We start from the raw sequence: 27,119 nt of genomic DNA, 5'->3' as shown, positions 1-27,119 counted from the left end.
CAAACAGGTGACAGCTGAGTAGGAGCTAGCCAGGTGAAGGGGGAAAATGAAGGCGGGGCCCGGCCCTCCTGGCGCAGGTACATTTCCAGGTAAAAGCCCAGAGTGGGGAGAGAGCACGGCAGATTTCTGATGTGCACCAAATCTTAAGTGTCCATTTATTAAGTACTTACCTGGTGGCAGCCACCAATCTAAACATTCCACATGCATTAACTCATTTCATTCTCACACCAACCCTCTGAAGTGGGTTCTGTTATTATCCCCATTTTATAGAAACGGAAGCTGAACTCCTAAGGAGTTAAGCAGCCTATCCATGGTCACACAGCCAGTAAGCAGTTGGGGTCAGGATCTAAACTCAGAACTCAAAGGCTCTACTAAAGCTGTATTAGAGGCTATTGAGAGGTATTGAGGAATGGATTTCAGAAGGCAAGAGGGATCAATCTCCTCACCTGTCAGGGCACTGGAATCAGACCGCCTGCTAAGATCTCAGCCTCTGTGTTAGACTGACCTGGATTTGGACCCCAAGTCCTCCACTTCCTAGCTCTGTGACTGCACCTAGGCCCTTCATGCCTCTGGGCCTCAGTTTTCCTATCTGTAAAATGGGGATAAAGTGATCGAATATTCAACAAGTAGGTGCAGCTATATTGTTCTCTGTGGGTTCCTTTCAGTTCAGAGCCCAGAACTGGCTACGTGACCATAGGACATACATCCCTTCACCTCCCTGGACCTCACCCACTCCCCAATCCCATCCAGGGATGAGGGGGTTTCCTCCATTCTTTTCAGCCCTGTTCCTGTGGGGCTCAGTGACGCTGAGGAAGGAGTAAGAAGGGGAATGAACACACAAAACCTAGAACCCTCCATCCCAACCATCATCTACCTGTACCTGCAAAGCCACTCAGCCCAGCCCCCTCCTTCAAGCTGTGTCAAAGCAAACCTGGGAGGAGAGGGGATGGGAAGAGGTACCCTGATGTGCAGGGAGGAGGCCTGACGTGGTTTTGAGATGAGCGCGGGGCGGAGGGTGCTGAGGTTATCCGTGAAAAAGTCAACCCCGGGGTGTGATCCCGGGAAGGGGCTGGGTTTCAATGCGGGGGGCAAGACAAGCAGCTGGGGTCCCTCGCTTCACTGTGGGCGCATCAAATGCGGGGCGAGACGAGGGCTGGGCACAAATGAAGAGAGAAGAGGCAGCGGAAAGGTGCAGAGGGGCGGAGCTGGGGCTTTGATGGGGGGACAGAAGCAGGGGCTGAAGTTTGCTCCGCCGGAGATGAAGCCAGGGTTAGAGTCACGGAGAAGGCAGGGCTGCAGTCTGGGGAGAAGCCGGGCCGGAGCTCCCGTGGGGGCGTGAGGCGGGAACTGGGGGTGTCTCAGGGAAGGGGCGGGACTTAACGCGGGGAAAGGGGCAGGGGCCGCCCGGTCTGGGGGTGGGCCGGCGCCTCGGGAAGGCGGACGGCCGGGGCTTCTCTCAGTGCCGGCGGAGAGACGGGCGGGGCGGCGGGGCGCACCTGAAGTCTTTGTCGCTGGACGTCATCTTCTCCAGGAGGCTGGAGATGTGAAAGGCGGCGGTGGTCATGGTGGCTGCGCGCCGCTGGCCGGCCGGCGGGAGCGAATATGGCGGCGCGGGCGCCCCCTGGCCCGCCTGCCGCACCCGCTGTGTTCATCGGACAGAAATAGCAGCCCCCGCCCGCCCCGCCCGCCCCGCCGGCGCAGTGCTGGAGCCGCCGCCGCCGCCGCCGCTGCCGGAGGCAGAACGGGACCTGCGAGGGGCTCCTCGGTCCCAACTGAGCGTCCGGTCCGGGCGTCAGCCCCTGCACGTGGACTGCCAGCACCGGCTTGCACACTCCCAGAGACGGGGAGGTCACCACTTATCACGGGACCTTGTGATTCCTGTGGGTCCTGGCTTTCCTCTCTGTGCCCCTCGACCCTGCTCCTAGCTCCGCCAGTGTCCCTACTCTGTAGCCTTGGCCAAGTTACGTTACTTCTCTGAGCCTCAGCTTTCTCCTCGGTAAGCATTCAAGGACCAGGGCCTGCTATTTGTAGGTTAAGCCAACCAAGTGACTTCCACCCCACCCCACCCCTCATGCTGGCCTGCCCAAGAGGCAGATAGGATCTGAAGTGTACTCAGTCACACCAGGCCCCTGCCTGCCATCTCCAACCCTCTGGCCATCAGGGTCAGTTCCATCATTTTATAGCGCCCAGAAAGGCAAAGGGACTTGCTAAGGGTCACCTATCTGGGATGGAATTAGGACCGACCCCAGAACTCTTCAGGCCTTGGGCAACAATTCTCCCATGAAGCTGCCCACAGTAAGATACAATCTCAGGTAAAAGGATCTGTAGGAGGACTCTAAATAGCCAGGAGGCCACTGCTCTTGGGAAAGGGAGTAACATGTGCTTTGGAGCAAGACAATCCTGGATTCAAATCCCTACTAAGCTGCTTCCTGGCTGTGTGGCCTTGGGATAATGAGGCAACATCTCTGGTTCATGTTTATCTCACCCATAAAGTGAGGATTAAACAAATCTTTGTTATATAAACACTTATTGGGTACCTGTTATGAGTGCTTGGGTTCCAAAGTGGTGCTGCCCAATTTTCTGCAGTGTTAGAATTTGAACAACTGAAATGTGTTTAGTGTGACTGAGGAACTGAATTGTTAATTCTACTTTTAATTGATTTAAATTTAAATAGCCCCCTGTGGTTAGCGGCTACTATATTGGACAGTGCAATTCTAGGTAGTAGGGACACAGCAGGGGACTAGACACACACGACCCTGCCCTTTGGGACCTTACATTCTAGGGTAGGACATGAACATTAAGAAAGTAAGTGATTAGATAAGGAAAATTAAGATCGACACAGAAAATAAAAGAAGATGAGGGGATAGAGTGCCTGGCTGTGGAGGACTAACTTTAGCCAAGGTGGTCAGGGAGGGCCTTTTTTGAGGAAAAGACATTTGGTCTAAGATCCAAACAGATGAAAAAGTGGCAGCTGAGCAAAGATTTGAGTGAAGAGCTTCCCATACAGAGGGAACAGTAAGTAAAAGATCTTGTGCAAAGTACAAGCCTAATGTATTTAAGAAAAGTGGCTGGAATGTGGTCAGTCTCCTAAGCGAGGAGGTGAGGTCAGAGATGTGGGTAGGGGCCAGATTATTCTCAGCCTTTCAGGTCAAGATGAGAAGTTAGGATTTTATGTCAGAGCACTAGGGAGCCACTGGAGGGCATTAAGCAAGAAGGTGACATGATTGGTTTATTTTTTTAGAAATACCCCCTGTCTGCTGAGCAGTCAAGAATAATGGTGGTTTACATTAGGGAACTGGTGGTGACGATGGGAAGAAATAGACAGATTCTGGATGGAACAGAGAAATAGAATACAGCTGAAGGATTGGATGTGGAGGTGAGAGAAAGGGAGGAATGATAGGTTTTTAGCTGGAGAGGCTGAGTAGAAAATAGAGAGGAGGAAGTCGGGGAAAGGAATCCTTTGAGAGGAAAGAGGACTTGAGAGCTCTGCACTGACCTGTTATCTTGGAGATACCTACAGGACATCCAAGGAGAGATGTCATATTGACGATTAGATGCACTAGTCGTATCAGGAGAGAGCACTGCATTGGAGATAGAGATAGAGGGAAGGTCTTCACACAGAATCGGTACTTAAAGTGATAGGAGTATACAAGGACGGACAGACAATATTAAGTATTATTGAGGATGTGGAACAAACAAAACTCTTCTGTGGTAGGAGCTTTAAATTGGCACAACTACACTGGAAAATGGCTTGGCAATATTTACAAAAGCTAAATACATACCTACCTTGACTTGCTCAGATAAGCAATTCCACTCTCAGGTATGTATTTAAGATATATGAATGCTTGTATGTTCAACAAAAGACTGGTTAGAGCAGCCTTATTCAGAATAGCCAAAAATTAGAAGCAACCCAAGTATTCATCAGTAGGTGAGTAGATAAACAAATGATGGTATATTCATTAAAATGGAATACTACACAGTAATGAAAGTTAACTACTGTTACACCAAATAACATGAATAAATCTCAGAGATGTTATATTGAATAAAAGAAGCCAGCCTCAGGAGCGTAGGCTGTATGGTCCCTTTTGTGTGAAGTTAAAAACCAGGCAAAACCAGTCTAAAGGTGACAGAAGTCAGAATAACACTTACCAGGGGAACTGATTGGAAAGGTAGCCTTCTTGGGGTGCTGTAAATACTGTTTATCTTGATTGGGGTAATTATTATGGGTATATACATAGGTAAACAGTTTTCTAGCTGTTCTTTGCTACATGGAAATGTGCCTCATTGAAAAGGAGGGAAATGAAATAGCTATGCAGTTTAACAAGTTTTTTTTTTTTGTTGAACAATATTTTGTAATAATTTTAGAAATCAGTGAATATATTTTTACACGTCAAAAATAATTAGGCCTGGCACACCATTGAGAAAGAATATATGCACCCCTATGTGCATAGCAGCACTATTTACAATAGCTAAAATCTGGAAACAGCCCAATTGTCCATCAATAGATGAGTGGATAAAAAAAGCAGTGGTACATATACACAATGGAAAACCATGCAGCTGTAAGGAAGAAAAATCTCTTATCCTTTGAGATAACACGGAGAGACCTGGAGAGTATTATGCTAAGCAAAATAAACCAATCCAAGAAAGACAGATATCACATGATCTCACTTATTTGTGGAATATAATGAAGAAAATAAGCTGATGAGCAAAATAGACCCAGAGGCATGGAGACAAGGATCAGAATGACAAACCTAAGAGGAAGGGGTGGGGGGTGGGGGAGGGCGGGAAGAGATAAACCAAAGAACATCTATGCATAACCAATGGACATACTGTGAATGGGGGGTGGGGGAGCAGGGTGGGTGTCAATGGGGGAAAAGGGAGAAATAGCTTAACAAAAATAAATTAATTTAAAAAAAAGAAAAAAATAATAATTAAATAAATAATGATACGGCCACTTTGGAAAACAGTTTGGCAGTTTCTTTCTATCAAGAAACTCCAGTTCCACTCATAGGTATTTACCCCCCAAAATGAAAACTTATGCTCACACTAACACTTGTACATAAATGTTCATAACAGCTTTATTTATAATCAAAACAAGGAAACAACTCAAACATCCATCAGCTGGCGAATGAAGAAACACATCGTGACACATCCATATAATGGAATTTTTATCTAGCAATAGAAAGGAACGAATTGCTGACACACACAACAAAATGGATAATTCCCAAGAACATTATGCTAAGTGAAAGGAGCCAGACACATAAGTTTACATATTATTTTATTCCATTTGAAATGTCCAGAAGAGGCAAAACCATATTAGGAGAAATCAGATCAGTAGTTGCCACAGGGGATTGAAAGCAAAGGGGCCTGAGGGAACTGGGGTGATAGAAATGTTTTGTATCTTTATTGTGGTGGTGATTATGTTGCAGGATAGTAAGAAGCTAGGAAAATTTCCTGGCTAAGTGGAATAGGGAAACTGAGACAAGAAAATTAAACAAGGCCAAACAATTTGCACAACTTACAGCCAGCTAGTGAATCATAAGATCTTATCTTCCCTAACCAGGGACACTTGAGAGTAAATGGTTTATACTTCTCCTCCATATTCAAAGAATACATAGTTTAAATCACCCTGGTCGGGGAGATAGAGGAAAGAGCCATTGGTGCCAGCTGAACCCAAGGATGGATGAAGTCAGGGGAACAAATAACAAAAACCCGATTAGAGCCAGACAGATCCGAGATAAAAGTAAAACAGTAAAGCAGACCAAAGCAGAATCCTAAACTCCTCTATACACTCATTTTGATGCATCGCTATATTAAAAACGCACCTAGAAAGCTGATAAATATTCTGCTGAAACTCGCCTAAGATTCTAAAAAGAAAAAGATTTTTAAAACCCTCGAGCCCAGCTGGTGTGGCTCAGTTGTTGAGGGTTGAACCAAGAACCAAGATGTCCCGGTTGGATTCCTGGAAAGGGAACATGACTGGGTTTGGGACTCCATCCCCAGTTAGGGGAGTGCAGGAAGCAGCCAATCGATGTTTCTCTCTCACATAGATGTTTCTATCTCTCTTTCCCTCTCTCTTCCTCTCTCTATAAAAGTCAATGAAAAAACATATTTTTTAAATGTTAAAAGAAAACCTCAAGACAGCCCTGGCCAGGTGGCTCAGTTGATTGGAGCATTGTCCTGTACCCTAAAAGATTGACGATTTGATTCCTGGTCAGGGCACATACTTAGGTTTGGGGTCAGGGTGCGTACGGGGGTGTCTCTCTCTCTCCCCCTTTCTTTCTCTAAAATCAATGAGGATTCAAACAAACAAACAAACAAACAAACAAACAAACAAAAAAGCACCTCAAAACAGAGACCCAGTGCAGGCTCCCTTTACTCTAGAGCATGCCCATGCTCCTTCTCAGGCAGGAACTTTTACTTCTTCCTAAACTCAAAGGGTCCCTAAGGGTCTAGCAACCAGGGGAGAAGTGGGCAGTGGCAGCTCACCCTCAGCTTACCCCCTGATCTTGTCTCAAAGGCCCCCTTTCTCTCTGACTTCCCAGTGATGTAAAAGCAGCCCTGCCTTGGCTCACTTCTCTCCTATAACGTTTCTAGGGAGCCAAAGCAGGGCACCGCCCAGGCTCTCTCCTGTTGCTTCTTCTACCCTAAGTCCTTCCTTTGTTTCACTGTCCCCAGCTTAAATAAACATACTCTCGCCCTGGCCGGTTTTGCTCAGTGGTTAGAGTGTTGGCCTGTGGTCCCGAGAGACCCAGGTTCGGTTCCCACTAGGGGCATGTACCTCGGTTGCAGTTTGTCCCCGGCCCTGGTTGGGTTGTGCAGGATGGCAGCCACTCGGTGTGTCCCTTTCGTGTTGATGTTCCTCTCTCTCTTTCTCTCTTTCTCTCTCTCTCTCTCTCTCCCCCTTCCACAATATCTGAACAACAAAATGGAGGAATGTCCTCAGGTGAGGATTAAAATAATAATAATAATGATCAATTTTTTAAATAAATAAATAAACATACTCTCGCCCTGGTGGTTTGACTCAGCGATTGGAGCATCAGCCTCCGGACCAGAGAGTCCCGGGTTCGGTTCCCGCTAAGGGCATGTACCTCGGTTGCGGTTTGTTCCCGGCCCCAGTTGGGGTCGTGTGGGTGGCAGTCAGTTGATGTGTCTCTCTTGCATCGATATTTCTCTCTCTCTCTCTCTTCCCCTCTCTCTCGCTCCCACTCTATCTGAAGATAAATGCAAAAATGTCCTTGGGTGAGGATAAAAAAAAAAAAAGAAAACTCTCAAAATCACCTGGACTTATGCTGTGAAATCTTTCCTACATGAAGTCAAGAATCCACACATTACAGGCCAGCCTTCATCCAGTAACATAACCCTGTTCATAACAGCATTATTCACAATAACTAAAACGTGAAAGTAACCCAAGTGTCCATCAACGCATGAATGGATAAACAAAATATGGTCTATACATATAAGGGAATATTATTAGGCCTTAGAAAGGAAATTTTGGCGCATGCTACAATATGGATGAAACATTATACTAAGTAAAAGAAACCAGTCACAAAAAGACAAATGCTGTATGATTCCACTTATATAAGGTACTTAGAGTAGTCAAACTCAGAGAGACAGAAAATAGAACGGTAGTTGCCTTGGCTGGGTGGGGAGCGGGAATAGGGAGTTAGTGTTTAATGGGTACAGAGTTTCAGTTTTACAAGATGGAAAGGGATGGCAGTGATGGCTGCACAACATTATGAATAGATTTGAGACCAGTGAAAGTACAGTTAAAAGTGAAGATGGTAAATCTTATGTGTATTTTACCACAATAAAAAAATTGGGTGGGGAATAACTGTTACTATCAGAGGTAGGGGTGACAGTTTCTTGTCCAGGGTGTGCCTAATGTATTAGGGTAAAGGTGAAGTTGCTATGACAAACAGCCCCCAACCATTATGTGCTTTTAAAAACAAAATGCGTTTCTCTCTCTCTCATAAGAATTCTGAGGCCCACGGGGCAGCTTTGTTCCCTTTAGGTATCCAGGAGCCCAGGTTTCCTCTAACTATGGCTCTGCCATCCCCTAGGATATTGTCCTTAACTGCTTGATTGAAGTTGAATCCATGGCATATCTGGATTCCAGCCAGCAGAAGTGAAAAGAGTGTGGAAGAGCCTGTAGCCAGTGTCTTAAGTCTGAAACATTGCTTTTACTCCCATGCCATTGGCCAGACTTAGTCACATGCCCAAGCCTAACTACAAAGGAGTCCAGGCAATTAGGTCTAGCTGGACACAATGTTCTGGAAGAGAAACACAGTAGAAACTTAGTGTAGAACCTAAAATCTTGGAGTAGGTATTCAGTAAATGACAGTGGGACCATAAGTTTAATGGTTTTTGCAACACTAGGCTGAGAGATACTCCATTCCTTGTGGCAAAAACCCAAGGATGCTGCTGTTCAGATCTATAGAATACCAATTCCTCAGTATTTGTTAAGACCTGACTTCTGACTTAGTAGACGATCAATTTTTATAAATATCCACATGTATTGAAAAGAGCATGCATTTTCTAAATGTTGGATGCAGGGTTTTATGTATGTCTATTATACCAAACTACTTAATTGGTTATCAGTACGTATTCCTAATAATTTTTTGTCGGTTTAATCTATCTCTTACTGAGAAAGCTGTGTTAAAAATTCCCACTTTGGGCCCTGGCCAGTTTGGCTCAGTGGTTAGAGTGTTGGCCTGCAAACTCCCAATTAAGGGCACATGCCTCAGTCAAGGTCACATATCTCGATTGTGGGTTCGGTCCCCAGCCACAGTCGGGGTCATGTGGGAGGTAACTGATCGATGTGTCTCTCTCACATCGATATTTCTCTCTCTCTTCCTCCCACTCAATCTAAAATAATCAATGGAAAAGCATCCTCAAGTGAAGATAAAATAATAATAATTTGTTTAAATTCCCACTTTGGTAGTTGATTTGCCAATTTTCTCTAGTAAAGCCATTCTTTTTGCTCAATATATCTTCATATCATTACTAGATAATACATTATTACTAGATAAACACATTTAGAATTATTATAAATCCCAGTGAAGTATTTCCTTTATTATTACCTGTTAATCATCTTTTTCCAAAATAACATTTTTTTTGCTCTGAAGTCAATTTTGTTGATTATAAATACAGTGATGCCTGTTTTCTCTTGGTTAGAATTTACCTGGCCATTTTTTGAATTGGGAGGGGCATACTTTTAATTTAAATCTTTCTGGATGCTAATGTTTTGGATGTATCTTCTCTAAACATTTTGGGTTTTTTTTCCTCACCCGAGGATATTTTTCCATTTTTTTGTACAGATAGAGTGGGAGGGAGATAGAGGAAGGGAGAGAGAGAGAGAAACATTGACGTGAAAGGGACACATCGAGTGGCTGCCACCCGCACGACCAACCAGGGCCGGGGACAAACTGCAACCGAAGTACATGCCCTTAGCGGGAACCGAACCCGGGTCTTTCCGGACTGCAGGCTGATGCTCTAACCACTGAGCCAAACTGGCCAGGGCTCTAAACTTTTTATTTTGAAATAATGTTAGACTTACCAAAAGTTGCAAATAATATAGAGTTTTGTATACCCTGCACTCAGCTTCATCCCCTAATGTTAACATCTTACATTATCATGTTATAGTGATGAAAACCAGAAAATTAATATTGGTACAAGATTATTTATCCAACCATAACTTTATTTGGGTTTCACCAATATTTCCAATAATATCCTTTTTTCTGTTCCAGCATCCTATCCAGGGCCCACATTACATTTAGTTGACATCTCTCTTTGGTCTCCTCCAATCTGTGACTGTTCTTCTTTCTTCCCTTGTTTTTCATTACCTTGATCCTTTCAAAGAGAACTGGTTAGTTATTTGACGGAATGTCCCTCAATTTGGGTTTGCCTAAAGTTGTATCATGATTAGATTGAGATTATGCATTTTTTGGCAAGAATATGACAAAAGTAGTGTTATGTTCTTTCTAGAACATTATATCAGGGGATCCATGATGTTGATATATCGTATGACTAGTGATGTTAATCTTGGTCCCTTGGCTAAGCTGTGTCTTAATTAAGCTAGGTTTCTCCACTATAAAGTTACTATGTTTCACTTTGTAATTAATACATTTATAATTTTGTAAAATTGTATTTAAATTTTATTTTATTTTATAAAATGATGGCCAATCCACTGAGCCACACCAGCCGGGCTCGAGTTCATTGTTGACTGTTAACTATCCTTTATCCACCTATGTAAAAGATGTATGTGTCTATCATTTTACTTTTCATCCAATCCAGAGGTTTCCCTGCTTTGCTTTTTTCCACCTCCCTAATCTATCACCAATGGATTCTCTTTTTTTTGGCATTTACATTCAGATAGAGAGGGAGGGAGAGAGGGAGGAAGAGAGAGAGAGAGAAACATCAACATGAGAGAGATACATCGAGTGGCTGCCACCCACACGATCCCAACGGGGCCCAGGACAAACTGCAACTGAGGTACGTGCCCTTAGTGGGAACCGAACCCAGGACTCCCTGGTCTGTGGGCTGACGCTCTAACTGCTGAGCCAAACCAGCCAGGGCTCACCAATGGATTTTATGTAACTCACTTGCATCTTCGCTTTTGATTGTCATGTATAAAATAAGGTGCAAAACTGCCATTCTTTGGAGCATTATCTCCATCAGTTGAGATTTTGCTTCCCGGCAATTGTTGACAGTTTTGGTCAAATAAACTGACAAAAGTTCTTCACAGGTTTGAATGTTTCTTACATTGACATATTCTGAGTATTGACACCAAATATGTTTTCCTCCTCACACCAAGCAAAGCTGGCACTAACCACCCATAGTTAGCACAGACCCCAAAGGCTAAGAGCTTATTTCCGTGACCCTTCTTCCACTGCAGATGCCAGTTGCAAGTCTGGGCCTCCCACACTTCTGACTGACCTACTATTAATCAAGGGTTCCCACAACCTCCTCCTCAGGTGCAGTAATTAAATAGTAAAGCTCACGCCCTGGCCGGTTTGGCTCAGCGGTTAGAGCGTCGGCCTGCGGTCTGGAGAGACCCGGGTTCGGTTCCCGCTAAGGGCACGTACCTCGGTTGCAGTTTGTCCCCGGCCGGCCCTGGTTGGTCGTGCGGGTGGCAGCCACTCGATGTGTCCCTTTCATGTCGATGTTTCTCTCTCTCTCTGTTCCTCTCTCTCCCTCCCACTTTACCTGAACAAAAAATGGAAAAATGTCCTCGGGTGAGGATTAAAAAATAAATAAATAAATAAATAAATAAATAAATAAATAGGAAAGCTCACAAAACTTAGGAAAATGTTTACTGATTTGTTATATAGATATAAAGGATATAGATGAAGAGCCAGAGAAAAGGTAAATAGGGTGAGGTCTGGAAGGGCCACAAGCACAGGAATTTCTGTCCACATGGAGTTGGGGTGCGCCACATTCCTAGCACATGGATGTGTTCACTAACCTGGAAGCTCTCTGAACCCCATACCTTAGGGATTTTTATGGAGGTTTCATCACCTAGGCGTGATTAAATATCAACTCAAACTCTAACCTCTCTCCCCTCCCCAGACACTGGAAGTTCTAAGTTTGTAACAATGGCTTGGTTTTTCTGGTGACCAGTCCTTATCCTGGAGCTGTCCAAGAGCCCACCAAGAGTTGCCTCATTAGAACAAAAGAGGTTTCCATCACCCAGAAAATTTCAAGGAATTTAGGAGCTCTGTGTAAAATAGTCCTATCACCTCCACCAAGGAAGGAAATTACAAGGATCTTAGGAACTCTTTGACAGGAACTGGGTGCTCATAGTAGGTGCACATTCTTTCCCCTTACACCTACAGGCCTCATCACAAGAATGCCAAGGTGTGGTGAGGGCCGACTGTCCAGGCACTGATCTCAGTACTTTATACAAATAATCTCACCATGGATAGGGGTTGTTTCTCCCCATTCTTATGGATGTGGAGACTGAGGCCAAGCTGTCTGTTGTCTCCAGAGTGCACGTGCTTGCTGAGTCAGGTGGACCCCAGGCTGGCAGTTCTGGAATGCAGAGAAGCCGGATGTCACGCTCAGCTGCTGAGCTGGCTCCCCGGGGCTGTCAGCTGTGCCCACAGGACAGTGGGAGGTTGTCTCATGAATCAACTTCCCCCAACACACACACACATACACACACACAGCAGTGAGGTCACCTTGGGATGGAGCTGAGCTGGGGCCTCCCTTATACCTCTGGCAGCTCTGTCATGGCCTGGGGAGCTGCCTGTGGCAGAGACAGGAAATGCCTGAATCTGTGCCTCCATCCTGTGCCAAACTCACATACAACCAGGTGTTGCAAGAGGTAAACTCTGCATTTGCTCAGAGAGGGTGAAGTATCCTAACTTGGGACTAGAAGGCCAACAGAAGGTAGTAGCTGATTTTTTTTGAACATCTACTATGTGCCAGTCATAGAAACCTTCATATGATAGGAAATATTATTTAGTCCATTGGTTCTTAAACTGGAGCAGGCATCAGAATCACCTTGGGGGCTTGTTAAATTACAAATTGTGGGTCCAACCTCCAGAGTTTGTGACTCAGTAGGACTGAGATGGGACTTGAGAATTTACATTTCTATAAGGAGCTATTGATGCTGCTAGTCCAGGAACCACGTTTTGAGAATAACTAGTTTAACTTCCTTTCCCCTGCTTAATGATGGTCTTCAAGTTTCTTCTTACATACCTCCAAGACAGAGGTCTCATTGTCTATTCTGTCAACCTATTTCTAAATAGTTCTTACTGTGAAGATATGAATGGTTTGTATATGCTTATGTAGAGATAAAAACCAACTCTATTGGCTCATCCATGTGGCCCAATCTCTCTGCCTCTAGACCATGCTGCCATCACAAAGTAGCAATTGGAGGAGAGTGGAGACTTGCAATTAGAACAAGGGTTTCCCTTACCCCGACGGCCCATTGACCACCAAACCCTGTCCATTCTACCCTCTGAATCAATGCTGTCCAATAGAAATATACTGTGAGCTCTGTGTACCTCTGAAAAAATTTTAATTTTCCAGAAGTTACATTAGAAATAGCAAAAAGAAGCAGATGAAGCTAATTTTAATAATATATTTTAGTTAAACCAATATATCCGAGACATTATTTTTAATGGGTAATCAATACAAAGATTTTTTTTTTATCCTCACCCGAGGATATTTTTCCATTTTTTGTACAGATAGAGTGGGAGGGAGAGAGAGGAAGGGAGAGAGAGAGAGAAACATCGACGTGAAGGGACACATCGAGTGGCTGCCACCCGCACGACCAACCAGGGCCGGGGACAAACTGCAACCGAGGTACGTGCCCTTAGCGGGAACCGAACCCGGGTCTCTCCGGACCGCAGGCTGACGCTCTAACCGTTGAGCCAAACTGGCCAGGGCAGTACAAAGATTCTTAATAAGCTACTGTATATATTTTATTTTCATGCCACATCTTTGAAATTCAGTGTGTATATGCGAAATACAACATATCTCAATTCTGACGAGCCACACTTCAAAGGCTCCATAACCATGAGTGACTGTGGCTACTGTTTAGGACTGCGCAGTGACCCTGACCCTGTCCTTATCTCCCCTGCTATGGCTTGTGCTCACCGGATGCCAGCCTCTCACAGCTTCCCCACCAATCCACAATGTGGCAGCCAAATTGTTGTCTAAAACATAAACTTGATCGTGTCCCTCTAGCGTGGCTCCCCATCACTCTCAGCATAACATCCAGCCTCCTTGGTCTGGCTTCTGGGGCTCTGCCTCTCTCGCTTTCCCTTCTTTTCTCCTCCAGCTCCCAAGGCCCCTGCTCTCCCACTGTACTGAATTATTCACAGGTCCTCAACAAAGCAACGCCTCTTGCCTCTAAGCTTTTATGTTTGCACACATGGTTCCCTCTGCGTAGAATGTCTTTGGAATGTTTCTCAGGCTACCCTTTCAGGTCACGTATTTGTTCGACAAAATTTATTGAGCACCTGCTATGTGTCAGACACTGTCCTGGATCCTGAAACAAACAAATACATAACAAGGAAATAGACATAACCAGAAAATACATATGTCAGATGGTGAACAATAAGGCAGGATGAGAGGAAAGGCAGTGCTGGAAGTTACCACTTTATTCATGGTGGCCAGGGAAGGCCTCTTGGAGAAGGTGACATTTGAGTAGAGATCTGAAGAAGTGAGGAAAGGAGCCAGGTAGCTGGGGGAAAGCGTTTTAGGTAGAGGGAACAGCCAGCGCAAAAGCCCTGAGCAGGGAGCCTAACTGGAGTGTTTGGAACATGTTTCAGTGTGGCTAGGGCAGAGGGAGAGAGGAAGTCATAGGAATTAAGGTCAGAGAGAGCAGGAGGTGGGTCATAGATTGTGCAGGGCTGTACAAGAACCTGAGTTTTATCCTGAGTGAGGGGAAGCCCTGCGAGGGTGCTGAGCAAAGGAGGTACAAGCTGAGATGGGTTTTAACTGGATCCTTTTGGTTGATGTGATTACAACAGATGGTGGGCTGAAGACAGGAACAGAGAGACTAGTGATTGTATTGTCTGGGTCAGGGTAGTTGCCATGGAGAAAAGGGGCCAAATTTGAGATATGTCGAGGGTGAGGCCAACAGAGCTTTTCAGATACGTCAGACACAGAGTATGAGAGAGCAAAGGGTAAAGGATGACTCCAAGATTTTGGCCTGAGCTTAGAATCTGGATGACTTCTCTTCCAGGAAGCTCTCCGGGGAGCTCACAGCTTCTGGGGCCTTGCCCTCATGCGTGTCATGGTCTGTCTCCTTCTGGCCTGGGTACTCCCTGGGGCAGTGTAGGCCTTGCTTACTGTGCTGCTTTCAGAGTGTTTGATAAATGAGCAAGAGGCAGAGGCAGGCTGAGCTGGGTTTACTGCTGGCCTTTGCGGTGAGAAGTTGTCCCCACCCCTCCAGTCTTGCGTTTTTCCATCTGCACAGGCAGTGAATGTTCTAGCCTTTGCCCAATTTCCTCACCAGGAGAGGGCACTGCCAGTCTGCTCTTGGGAGTCCCCAGCTCCTTGTGCCCCCACCCTCACCCTGCTCTGCTGTCTGCCCAACCTCACCCTTCGCAGTAACAGCAGGTTGGCCCACATGGCTGGGCCCTGAGTCAGCCTCACCAAATCAGGTGGAGAGGAGACTTGGGAGATGCCCTACCTCCTCCCTGCCCAGAGCTGAGCACAGCCAAGGGTGGTGCAACAGTTCCCCATATCACTTCCCCCTGGAGACAGAGAGCATAGCCATGACCCAGGGGAGCCAGTCTGGGGGGTGTGGTCGCCCCATCTGCTGCTCTTGGGGTGTCATAGGAAAGAGTCAAGTCAGACAGGAAGGCCTGGGGCTGATAGCACTGGCAGGAAGGAATGCCATTTGGGTGAGGGTGAGCGTGTGTGGCCCAGGGACACGTCATGCCCCGCCCCTTCCCATCACGGAGGTGTGGCAGGGCCTCTCCTGCAGTCCTCTTCCCCTGCCCAGCCTGGTATCAGCACAGTCCACACACAGCTCGCCGTGTACCTGACAGGCCTCAGGACCACAGGTAATGGGACATGGGGCAGGGTGAGGGGTTAAATTTTAATTGGCTCTTCAACAGGCCTGATGTTTTGTGATTCCTAGGTGGACCTGGATTTAAATTCCAGCTTTGTGTCTTTTCAGCTGGGTGAGCACCTCAGTCTCCATCTCTGGGAAAATCAGGAGAGGATAACAAATATTCACCCTCCTGGGTCGTTTTGAGGCTTCAGCCAGGCATAGCAGGTGGCCAACTGCCGATTATGCCACTAACTTGCTGTGGGACCTTCAGAAAACCCTTTGACCTCTCTGACCCTCAGTTTCCCCATTTGTGAAATGAAAGGTCTGACTAAATATCTGAAGGCTTTTCCCACTCTGTCCCATGGGACCAAACAGCTTTAGAGGGTGAGGGTATGTCCCCTCAAACTTCCCAGCCTCTGTGCTTTGACCAACAAGTAGAGGCAGGACAACCCCCTGTCCTCCTGTTGGAAGCCACCCTGGTCTCTGGGCCAGGACTGTTAGATGGGGAAGGATGAGGCCAGTTGTCTCCCCTGTTCAGGCTCAGAGGCACGTGTGGGGTAAAAATGCTGAATAGAGAGACCTGGGCCTTGGAGAAAGGGACCCTGTTGCCTGTCAGAGGCTCACCCAGGTGGTGTGGCCTAGAGGGGGGCCCCCGCCCACTCTAGTCTTTAGTCCCAGCACCACTCTCCCCCTTTCCCCTGGGCTGTCATCACAAATTGGGGAAGCCACCTCTGCTCAGAGCATCCCAGCTTGTCTCCTCAGAGGAGGCCTTTGGGCCTCAAGCCAATATATTTTCCTTTTAAGGGGGGGAGGGGCAAGAAAGATTATACTACATGATCTTGTGCCTATTATTATTATTATTTTATTCTCACCTGAAGACATTTTTTCCATTTTTTGTCCAGATAGAGTGGGAAGAGAGAGAGAGAGAGAAACATCAACGTGAAAGGGACACATTGAGTGGCTGCCTCCTGCATGAACCAACCAGGGCTGGGGACAAACTGCAACTGAGGTACGTGCCCTTAGCAGGAACCAAATCCGGGTCTCTCTGGACCGCAGTCCAATGCTCTAACTGCTGAGCCAAACCGGCCAGGGCTTGTGCCTATTATTTTATTGTTTTGTTTAGAAACTGTGAAAAGAGTTGAGTCAGGAGTGTGTGCTAGGGGGAGGTGTATTGAGTGAAATGTGGCATGTCCTGTTTCAGATCCAAACCAAGCAGATCAGTAAAAACTGAGACAATCTCCTAGCTCTGAAATTCCTAGAATTCAGGCTAGTGTGGCCATGTAAGACACTAGGCACCTGTGCCTTGCTCTCCTTGTAAAGCCACCACACTGGCTCCATGCTGGGCATGGTCTTGCCAGAGGCCCTATTTTACTTTCATAACAATCCCATGTGTGAAATCCTTTTTTAAAAAAGAATAACAGCCCTGGCAGGTTTTGCTAATTGGTTAGAGCGTCAGCCTGCGGCCCAGAGAGACCCGGGTTCAGTTCCCACTAAGGGCATGTGTACCATGGTTGCCGGTTGTCCCTGGCCCTGGTTGGGGTCGTGCGGGGGCAGCCACTTGATGTGTTCCTTTCACATCAATATTTCTCTCTCTCTCTCTCTCTCTCTCTCTCTCTCTCTCTCTCTCTCTCTCCTCCTCCTCCTCCTCCTCCTCCACCTATCTCTTCCTCTCATTCTATCTGAACAAAAAATGAAAAAATGTCCTCGGATGAGGATAAAAAAATAATTAAAAAAAAAGAATAACAACTTTATTGAGATATCATTCACATGCCATAAAATTTACCCCTTTATTTTATTTATTTTTTTCAATATATTTTTTCTTTATTGATTTTAGAGAGAGAGAAAAAGGGAGAGGGGGAGAGAGATAGAAACATCAACGAGAAACAACATCAATTGGCTGCCTCCTGCATGCCCTTCACTGGGGATTTGGCCGACAAGCTGGGCATGTGCCCTGATCGGGAATCGGACCGGCAACCTCTTGGTGCATGGGTCAATGCTCAACCACTGAGCCACACCAGCCGGGCATATTCACCTCTTTAAAGTGTACAATTCTATAGTTTTTAGTATATTCACAAAGTAGTGCAACCATCACTACTGTCTAATTTGTCACCCCAAAAATAACCCCATAACTTCAGTCACTCCTCATTTCCCCTTCGCCCTGGCAAGCACTAATCTGCTCTCTGTATGAATTTGCTTATTCTAGACATTTCATATAAATGGAATCATACAATAGATGATCCTTTCTGACTGGCTTCTTTCACTGAGCATACTGTTTTCAAGGTTTATACATGTTATAGCATGTGTCAGCACTTCTTCCCCTTTATGGCCAAATAATATTGTACTGTATGATTATATCACATTTCTTTATCTGTTCATCAGTTGATGGACATTTGGGTTGTTTCGACCTTTTGGCTATTATGAATAAAGCTTCTGTAAACATACATGTACAAGTCTTTGTGTGGATGTAAGTTTTCATTTCTCCTGGGTGTATACCTAGGAGTGGAGTTGCTTGGTCACTTGATAAATCTATGTTTGACATTCTGAGAAACTGTCACATTGTTTTCCAAAACAGTTGTACTATTTTACAATCCCATGAACTATGTATGAAGGCTCCAATTTTCCACATCATCTCCCCACCACCTGTATTTCTTATCTTAGCCATCCTAATGAGCGTGTAGTGGTATTTCATTGTGGTTTTGATTTGCATTTCCCTAGTGACTAATGATGTCCAGCATCTTTTAATGTGCTATTGACCATTTGTATATCTTCTTCAGAAAAATGTTTATTCAAATCCTTTGCCCCTTTAAGCTTGGGTTATTTGTCTTTTTATTGTTGAGTTGTAGTCATGCCCATTTTTTTCCAGAGGATTCTGAGGCTCCGAGAATGGATGTGACTTTCCTGAGGTCTTCACAGTCAGTGATGGATAGAGGTGGGGACTGAATCCAGGTCTGTCTGACATTCAAGAGCCAGCAAGCTCTTTCTGTGCACTGAATACCTCCTTTCTGGTTTTTGTTGTTGCCAATTGCGAGAGAGACAGAGAGAGAAAGAATGAGAGAGGGAAAAGGAACAGGGACAGAAAGATAGAGAAACTTAGATGAGAGGATGAAAAAGAGACTGGACTGGCTCTGTCTAAACAGGTACCCATCTTGGGGAGTCAGAGCCAGGGAAAACCTTTTAAGACTATTTCTTTCCATTAATTTTCAAACATTTGGGAAGGCCTCAAAAAAGTTCATTGGATGGCACACTCCCACCTAGTTTTTCTTGGTCCCTAAATCTGATATAAATATGATTAGACCCCAAAACCCAAACAGGGAATAGCATCCCCTAGTATCTAGCTGGGTGTCAGGGTCTAGAGCAGTCGTCATCACACTTTTTGATTGAGCATGTGTCTCCATAAAAATGCTTTAGGCACCCCCAATGTATACATATTTATAGATTTAGAAATTAAATACAAGTACTGTGGACCATTAGCTAATGTCTCAAGGCTCAGTATACACTCAGAGTGCATTTTCTCACTGATGATAGTGGATAGAAGTTTACTTTTCAAATAGTTTTCTTCTTATTATTATTTTAGTTAGCAATTGTGTGAGAGATCCCATTCATTATTTTTTCAGCACGGTAATGTGGCTGATGAAGGACTTGAACTAGGAGCAGGGGCGTCTGTCTCCCACATTTCCTGCTGCTTGTTTGTACTTTCTAGATTACAGTCATCGCCATTCGAGGTTCCTTTGCAGGGATCCTTTAAAGCCACTTGTCCATGCTATAGGGGCTGATTCAGTTCAAGCTGTATTGTTTGATCCTCAAACCCACCCAACCCAGCACCGGTACACCACAATATGTCAAAACAGGCTGAATGTAGAAAATGGAAAATGTGGCCATAGCAGACCTGTCTGTATTGTCGAGCTCAACTGGCCTCTGGGGACATAACATTTGGTGCCTGCCATATGGCCAAGGCTGCACCTCAGAGCTAAACTATATACTATTATCTATTTTTAGTTAAAAGTTAAGTAGAAAAACAGTAACAACAACAAAAATTAAGTCAAAATAGATGAACTAATATTTTCCTCCTGCACTTTGGAGATTATTATTATGGGTTCTGAGCTAAGGACATCTGAGCCAACCCCTGCCATTCCTCAGCTCACCAACTTTCATGGTAAGGTGCTCATAATCACCCCAAAATAGATGTCATTAAAAAAAACCTTTGTATGCCCTGGCCGGTTTGGCTCGGCAGTTAGAGTGTCGGCCTGCAGACCAAAGAGTCACGGATTCGATTCCAGTCAAGGGCACGTACCTTGGTTGCGGTTTGGTCCCCGGCCCTGGTTGGGGTCATGTGGGAGGCAACCAATCGATGTGTCTCTCTTGGCGATGTTTCTCTCTCTCCCCTCTACCCTCCTTCCCTCCCACTCTGTCTGAAGATAAATAGAAAAATATCTTCGGGTGAGAATTAAAAAAAACAAACTCTTTTGTATATTGAACTGGCATTTGTCCTGGTGGCTCCCCAAGGTCCTTACCCCACCCCTGGGCTCACAGCACCACCTGTCCCCTTGTCCTGAAGGAGTCCTGCAGAAACTTGGGAATAATGACCAGGTCTGTCCATGCAGTGCCCATCCCTATGCTGAGCAGCCTGCTTCACCAGCCACTTGGGTGTTATCTCTGTACCCCCACATCCTCTGGATTCTGTTTGTCCAGATCTTATTTCATGCAGGACCCAGGACTTAACCCAGGATGGGTGATGGTGGGATGTGGGTCACCTTCTTACTGTACACTCTGTGCTTCTGTTAATATGACTAAGGCTGTATTAGCTTTGCTTTGTAACTCTGTCACCTTGCTGGCTTATATTGCACTTTAACAAACACTGATCGTGTATCTACTAATGTGCTAAACATGCAGTTATATGCTTATGCTAACATTAACTTACCTTTCAGAGTGTCTTTTAACAATCGCGGGTCTTTCTGTGTGAACAACCTTCCAGCTGGGCCCACTCATCCCCTTTCTGCACAAACTTAATTTTATCCCTTGCACCCTTTTGTTTCAGCCTAGGTACCACCCTCCATTCCTCAGGGGCAACCCAAGGCCCTGGCTGCATCCTTGGGTGATCTGTGGCCACAAGGTTCACCCAGATTCATGGCAGGTCCATCTAGCTTGTGGTCAGCTGACAAGGCAGTGTGGGTTGTTTTCAAACTGCCAGGACAAACTTGGGACAAAATGGCAGAGGAGATGGAAGCTGTGGCATCTTGCTTCCTACCCTTATGCTTGGACTTCAGCCTCAGATCTGAGTTCATATCCAGACTCCTTGCTATGGGGTTTTGGGCAAGTCTCTTTTCCTTTCTGGGGCTCAGTTTTGAAAGCCTGGCTGCAACTCTGTAGAAGTCTAGCTTGGAGAAAGAGAGACTGCCCAACCTGGGGAGCTGGTGGTGAGAGAGGGCGTAAGGTGAGTCTGGAGCAGGAAGGGGGAGGGCACTGAAGAAGAAGAAGGGCTGTGAACAGTGGAAGACGGAAGAGGGAGATGATAAAGAAAGAAACTTTGCTGGCCTAACATTATTTTTCTGAACTCTTAAATTCAGCACTTTATGACTTTTTTTTAATCCTCACCCAAGGACTTTTTTCTATTTATCTTCAGATAGAGTGGAAGGAGGAAGAAAGAGGGAGAAAGAGAGAAAAACATTGATGTGAGAGAGATACATTGACTGGCTGCCTCCCGCACGACCCCAACCAGGGCCAGAAATGAACTGCAACCGAGGTACGTGTCCTTGACCGGAATCGAACCACAACTCATTGGTCCACAGGCCCACTCTCTAACCACTGAGCAAAACTAGCCAGGGTTTTCTGACTATATTTTAAATTTAATTTTTGTAAAATTTAAATTACACATTGTTTTTGCTTTTCATTTTTTAATTCAATTGGTATTCAATATTATATAAGCTTCAGGTGTACATTATAGTGGTTAGGCATTTATATAACTTACAAAGTGATCCCCCGAATAATTCTAGTATCCCTCTGACAACATACAGTTATTACAATATTATTGACTATGATCCCTATGCTTTACTTTAAATCCCTGTGACTATTTTGTAACTGCCAATTCATACTTCTTAATCCCTTTCCCTTTTTCACCTATTCCCCTAATCCCCCTTCCATCTAGAAACCATCAGTTTGTTCTCTGTATCTATGAGTTTATTTCTGTTTTGTTTTGTGTTTCAGATTCTAGATATAAGTGAAATCATAGGGTATTTGTATTTCTCTGTATGACTTATTTCACTTAGTATAATATCCTCTAGGTCCATCCATACTGTTGTAAGTGGTAAAGTTTTTTATGGCTGAGTAATATTCCATCATATATATTAACACACTTTCTTTATCCAATTGTCTATTTATGGACACTGAAGTTGCTTCCATATTTTGGCTATTGTACATAAAATGTCCTTCTTTGGCCCAGCCATTATTGCTTCAGTGGAATGAACATTGTCTCATGGACTGACAGTTTGATTCCCTGTCAGGGCATTTGCCCAGGTTTCAGGCTCGATTCCCAGTAGGGGGCATGCAGGAGACAGCTGGCTGATCTATGTCTCTCACATCAATATTTCTATCTCACTCTCCCTTCCTCCCTCTCTAAAAAGTCAATAAAAGCATATTTTTTTAATGTTCTTTTTTATATCTTGTTATAGCCTATATTTGATTTATTTTTTTAATTTTTTAATTGATTTTAGAGAGTGAGGAAGGGAGAGAGAGATAGAAACATCGATGAGAGATGTTTGGCTACCTCCTGCATGTCCCCCACCAGGGATTTGGCCCATAACCTGGGCAGGTGCATTGACTGGGAATTGAACCCGTGACCTCCTGGTGTATGGGTCAACGCTCAACCACTGAGCTCAACCACACCAGCCTTTATTTTAAAGTCTACTTTGTCTGATAGAAGTGTTGCTACCCCAGCTATTTTTTCATTTTCATTTGCATTAAATAAAATGTTTTTTATCCCTTTACTTTTATGTATTTTTTTTTCAGTTACAGTTTAATTTCAATATAATTTTGTATTGGTTCCAGGTGTACAGCGTAGTAGTTAGATAATTATATACTTTATAAAGTGTTCTGCCCAATATTTTCAGTACCTACCTGGCACCATACATCGTTATCATAATTTTATTGGCCATTATATTCCTTATGCTATACTTAACATTATCTTGACTATTTTGTAACTTCCAATTTGTCCATCTTTTTACTTTAAGTCTGTGTGTCTTTTTATCTGAATTGGGTCACTCATAGGCAGCATATACATATACAGGTCTTGTTTTCCTCCTCATTCAGCTACCCTATGTCTTTTTATTGGAGTATTTAATCCATTTACATTTAAAGTGATTATTGATAGGTATGTAGTTATTGCCACTTTATTCATATTTTTTGTCTTTTTCTTTTTCTTCATCCTAAAGAAGTCCCCTCTTAACATTTCTTATAATACTGGTTTAGTGGTGGTGAACACCTTTAACTTTTTCTTGTCTGAGAAGGTCTTTATCTGTCCTTCAACTCCAAAGGATAGGCTTGCTGGGTAGAGTAATATTGGTTGTAGGTCCTTGCTTTTTATCACTGAATATTTTATGCCAATCCCATCTGGCCTGCAAAGTTTCTTTTGAGAAATTAGCTAGCAGTCTTATGGGAGCTCCCTTGTATGTAACTAACTGCTTCTCTTTTGCTACATTTATGATTCTCTCTTTGCCTTCAATCTTAGGCATTTTAGTTATGATGTGTCTTGGGGTGGGCCTCTTTGGGTTTATCTTGTTTGTGACTTTCTGCACTTCATGGACTTGTATGTCTATTTCCTTCACCAGGCTAGATAAGTTTTCAGTCATTATTTTTTCAAATAGGTTTTCAATCCCTTGCTCTTTGTTTTCTTCTGGTACCCCTATTATGTGAACGTTATTATGCTTGATGTTGTCCCAGAGGTCCCTTAAACTATCCTCATTTTGGGGGGATTCTCTTTCTTTCTTTCTTTCTTTCTTTCTTTCTTTCTTTCTTTCTTTCTTTCTTTCTTTCTTTCTTTCTCCTCACCCAAGGATATTTTTCTATTTATCTTCAGGTAGAGAGAGAGGGAGAGACGGGAAAGGGAGAGAAACATTGACGTGAGAGCGACACATCGACTGGTTGCCTCCTGCATGACCTGACCAGGGCTGGAGACAAACCACAACCAAGGTACATGCTCTTGGCTGGAATCAAACCCGGGGCTCATTGGTCCATGGGCCCATGCTCTACTGCTGAGCCAAACTGGCCAGGACTGGGGGATTCTTTTTTCTTTTTGCTGTTCCAATTGGGTGTTTTCAACTACCTTGTCTTCCAAATCACTAATTCCATTCTCTGCTTTATTTAATCTATTCTTGATTCTGTCTAATGTAGTCTTCATTTTAGTTATTGTATTCTTCATTTCTGACTCGTTCTTTTTTTACAATTTCTATGTCTTTGTGTAAGTCCTTACTGAGGTTGTAATGTTCAATGGGGGGACTTGACTTGACATTGTTGGCTTTAAAGATGGAAGAAGGAGCCACAAGCCAAAGAATGTGGTGGCCTCTAGAAGCTGGAAAAAGCAAGGAAAATGAAGAATAGGAGGGGAAGGAGGTGTGCAATTGGGTGAAGGGGAAGGAGAAGAAATAAAAACAGCTTTGGCCAGTTTGGCTTAGCGGTTAGAGTATCAGCCCATGGACTGAAAGGTTTGTGGGTTCAATTCCCAGTCAAGGGCCCATACCTGGGTTGCAGGGTCAATCTCTGGCCCCAGTCACGGTCATGAGAGAGGCAACCAATTGTCTCCCTCACATAGATGTTCCTCTCTTTCTCTCTCTGCTTCTCTCCCTTCCACTCTGTTTAAAAATCAATAGAAAAATATTCTTAGGTGAGGATTACAAAAGAAAGAAAGGAAGATGAAAGAAAGAAAACAGATTTTTCCTCAGAGACTTCCAAAAAGATGGCAGCCCTGCTGACACTTTGATTTTAGCCCGGTGAGCCCAGTGTTGGACTTCTAATCTACAGAACTGTGAGACACTAAATTTGTGTTGTTTTAAGGCTCTAAATGTGTGGGAAATTGTTACAGAAGCAATAGAGAACCAGTGGGGAGCTGAACTAGCTCTAAGATGGTCTTTGTTCTCAGCAAGGTTACAAGTCTCTAGGGCAAGATCTTCAGGGAAACTGCTGCTTGGGCAGGTACAGGGAAGGGGATGATTGGACAGTGGACGTCTTCAACCCAGCCTGGAGTTGAGATGCAACATAGTGTATGGAAGACCTCGGAGTCCCTGCCCAAGTCTTGCCCTGGAGGCTGGAGTGAATTCTGTGGACCCTCTCGGCCCCCAGCCCTGCTTTGCTCTGCCTAGAATCTCAGAGCCTTCCCCACACATTTGTCTCAACTAACATGCTTTTGTTGCAAGTAACAGAAACCATCTCAGGCTACCAAGAAAGAACTTTCTTAGGCGGAGATGGGGGTCTCACGGAAGAAGGAATTGCTGATGAACCAAACTGCAGAGCAGACAGTAGCCAGGAATTAAAATGAGAAGAGAGTCTCTTCAGGGCTCCGCCTCGGCAGACCAAAGCCAGCTGATTTGGGGTTTTGTGTCACACATGTCACAAGTCAGATTCCTGGAAGGGAGAGACTGATGATATAACCTGGGTGAAGGGCAGGGACCCCTCCAGAATTTCCATATCAAAAGGGTCATGGGAAGGGGGTACAATTAATTTGGGAATGTTTGTCCTGGATCTGTGTCTGCCTGACCAGGATATGTTTGAAACTAGGGTGTGTGCTTGTTTGGGAGGCTTGGAAAGCTGAAGGAAATGATCGAGGGCTCTAATTTGCCCTCTAGATGTAATCGGCCAGAAGGGACTTCGATGCTGGGTAGACAATCATTGCAAGCGCCTCCCTCTCTGTTGGCTCTGTTCCCTCCCAACTGCTGCTTCCCGCGCCCCCCACCCTAGTTCCTACTCTGGGCTTGTTGAACTGAACTGGTCTGCTTTCGTGGCCCCTAGGAACATTTCTCATAGTTCATTGCAGGAAAAGTTGGCCATTAGCTTGACATCTAAAGCCCAGGACTATTTCCCCAGCCTCAAGGGGCTTCTACCCTTTCTTTCTTTTTTTTTTTTTTTGTTGTTGTTGTTGTTAATCCTCACCCAAGGATATTTTTCCATTGATTTTTCCTAGATAGAGTGAAAGGGAGGGAGAGAGAAAGAGAGAGAGGGGGAGAGAAAGAAACATCCATGTGAGAGAGACACAGCAATTGATTGCCTCCCACACCACCCCAACCAGGGCCAGGGATCAAACCTCCAACCCAGGCACAAGCCCTTACCAGAAATCAAATCCACAACCCTTTGGTCCATGGGCCGAAGCTCTAACCACTGAGCAAAACAGTCCAGGACACTCCTACCCTTTCAAATGCCCACTGCCCCCCACCCCCTCCACTAAATCTTTCTCCCACTCTACCTTTTGCCATGTGTTGAAATCCAACTCAATTTCAGCCCCCTCAGCCAGGGAGGGACACCAGAAAAAGATAAGCGGCCCTTGAATCAAGAGACAGAGTTCTGGAATGAACCTTGCCCCTGAGTTGCTATGTGACTCTGTGCAAGTTCCTCCATTTCTAAGCCTCGGTTTCTCCACCTGTAAAATAGAACAATAATCACCCTGCCTGCCTCCCTTCTGGCTCGTATGAGGATCAAGTGAGCTGGGCAGATACTGATGGCTCAGTGTCTCCTAATATCCTTCCCACCCTGGGCCCAAGCCCTTGTGACAGCAGGAGCTTAGGAAATCTGAGCTGCATTGAAGGGGAAATCCAGTTTAGCAAGACCTGTGGGTGCAGAGGCCCTGGCACCACCGGTGACTCCACAGGGCTGGGCTTTTTGGAGAAAAGTGCCAGAAGTTAGTCCATTTCCTTGTAGGATCAGCCTCAAATGTGGGGCCACCTGAGAGAGGGGGCCTGAGAGGCCTCTAACCAGGCCTAGGAATGGGGGTTCTCTGTCAGGATGTGAGTCCATCTGTAAGATGGAAGCCCTTGGACAAGTCACTTTGTTTATCTAAACCTCAGTTTTTCCTGCATAAAATAAATAAGACTTGCATGAGTGAAACAAGATCGTAGGGACTGTGCCATGTTTCTTTTCCTCTTCCTGCTTTTTTCTTTCTTCACTACTCTGTCAACTCCCTGTGGTCCTTCTTGGCTCAAAGTCACACACATTGAACTTGAGCTTTTAAAAGCCCCTCCCAGCAATCTCTCTGGCGATGCCTGATGTTCCTCCACCACTAGTATTCTGCCCTTTGTTTTAAGCATTGCTTTGCACAGTGATTCTTGAGTTTTAAACAAAAATTCTATTTATCCTTTCTCATAGCAGAAATAAGGGTGAAGGGAGGGTGAGGCAGGGATAAATCCATTTCCTCTCTCCTGACAGATCAGTGTGCTGAAGAACTGCCCAAGAAAGTGCCCTTGGTTGGCCTTGAGGACACTTGCTCAGGGCTCCATCAGAGGCTCAATATAAGCCAAGTCAGCATCATTTGCATAACACTCCCATGACTGACAGTGGCTTCTTTTCTGGTACAAATAACAGGGGCCTGGGAAGAGGTCCAGCATCAGTCCCTCCAGCCCCCAACATG

At 44.9% G+C, this 27,119-nt stretch overlaps 2 protein-coding genes across 4 annotated transcripts in view; one reads left to right on the top strand and one right to left on the bottom strand.

The window, feature by feature from the left end:
• The window catches only part of CAND2 (cullin associated and neddylation dissociated 2 (putative)), a 32,010-nt gene extending 30,404 nt beyond the window's left edge, over window positions 1–1,606 (bottom strand). Inside the window, exon 1 of the mRNA XM_036267334.1 lies at window positions 1,497–1,606. Coding sequence (XP_036123227.1) covers window positions 1,497–1,564 — 68 coding nt within the window. The 5' untranslated portion in view covers window positions 1,565–1,606. The remainder of the gene's footprint in view (window positions 1–1,496) is intronic.
• A 13,770-nt stretch (window positions 1,607–15,376) lies between these two features.
• Window positions 15,377–27,119, top strand: part of TMEM40 (transmembrane protein 40) — a 34,216-nt gene continuing 22,473 nt past the window's right edge. For all 3 annotated transcript variants that reach the window (XM_036266912.1, XM_036266911.1, XM_036266910.1), the window contains exon 1: window positions 15,377–15,527. In XM_036266912.1, the coding sequence (XP_036122805.1) occupies window positions 15,400–15,527 (128 nt within the window). In that variant the 5' untranslated portion in view covers window positions 15,377–15,399. The remainder of the gene's footprint in view (window positions 15,528–27,119) is intronic.

This window comes from Molossus molossus, unplaced genomic scaffold (genome assembly GCF_014108415.1).
Source record: "Molossus molossus isolate mMolMol1 unplaced genomic scaffold, mMolMol1.p scaffold_m16_p_18, whole genome shotgun sequence".
Lineage (NCBI taxonomy): Eukaryota > Metazoa > Chordata > Mammalia > Chiroptera > Molossidae > Molossus > Molossus molossus.
The sequence above is the reverse complement of the archived record's forward strand: the minus strand, read 5'-3'. Positions and strand labels throughout refer to the sequence as shown.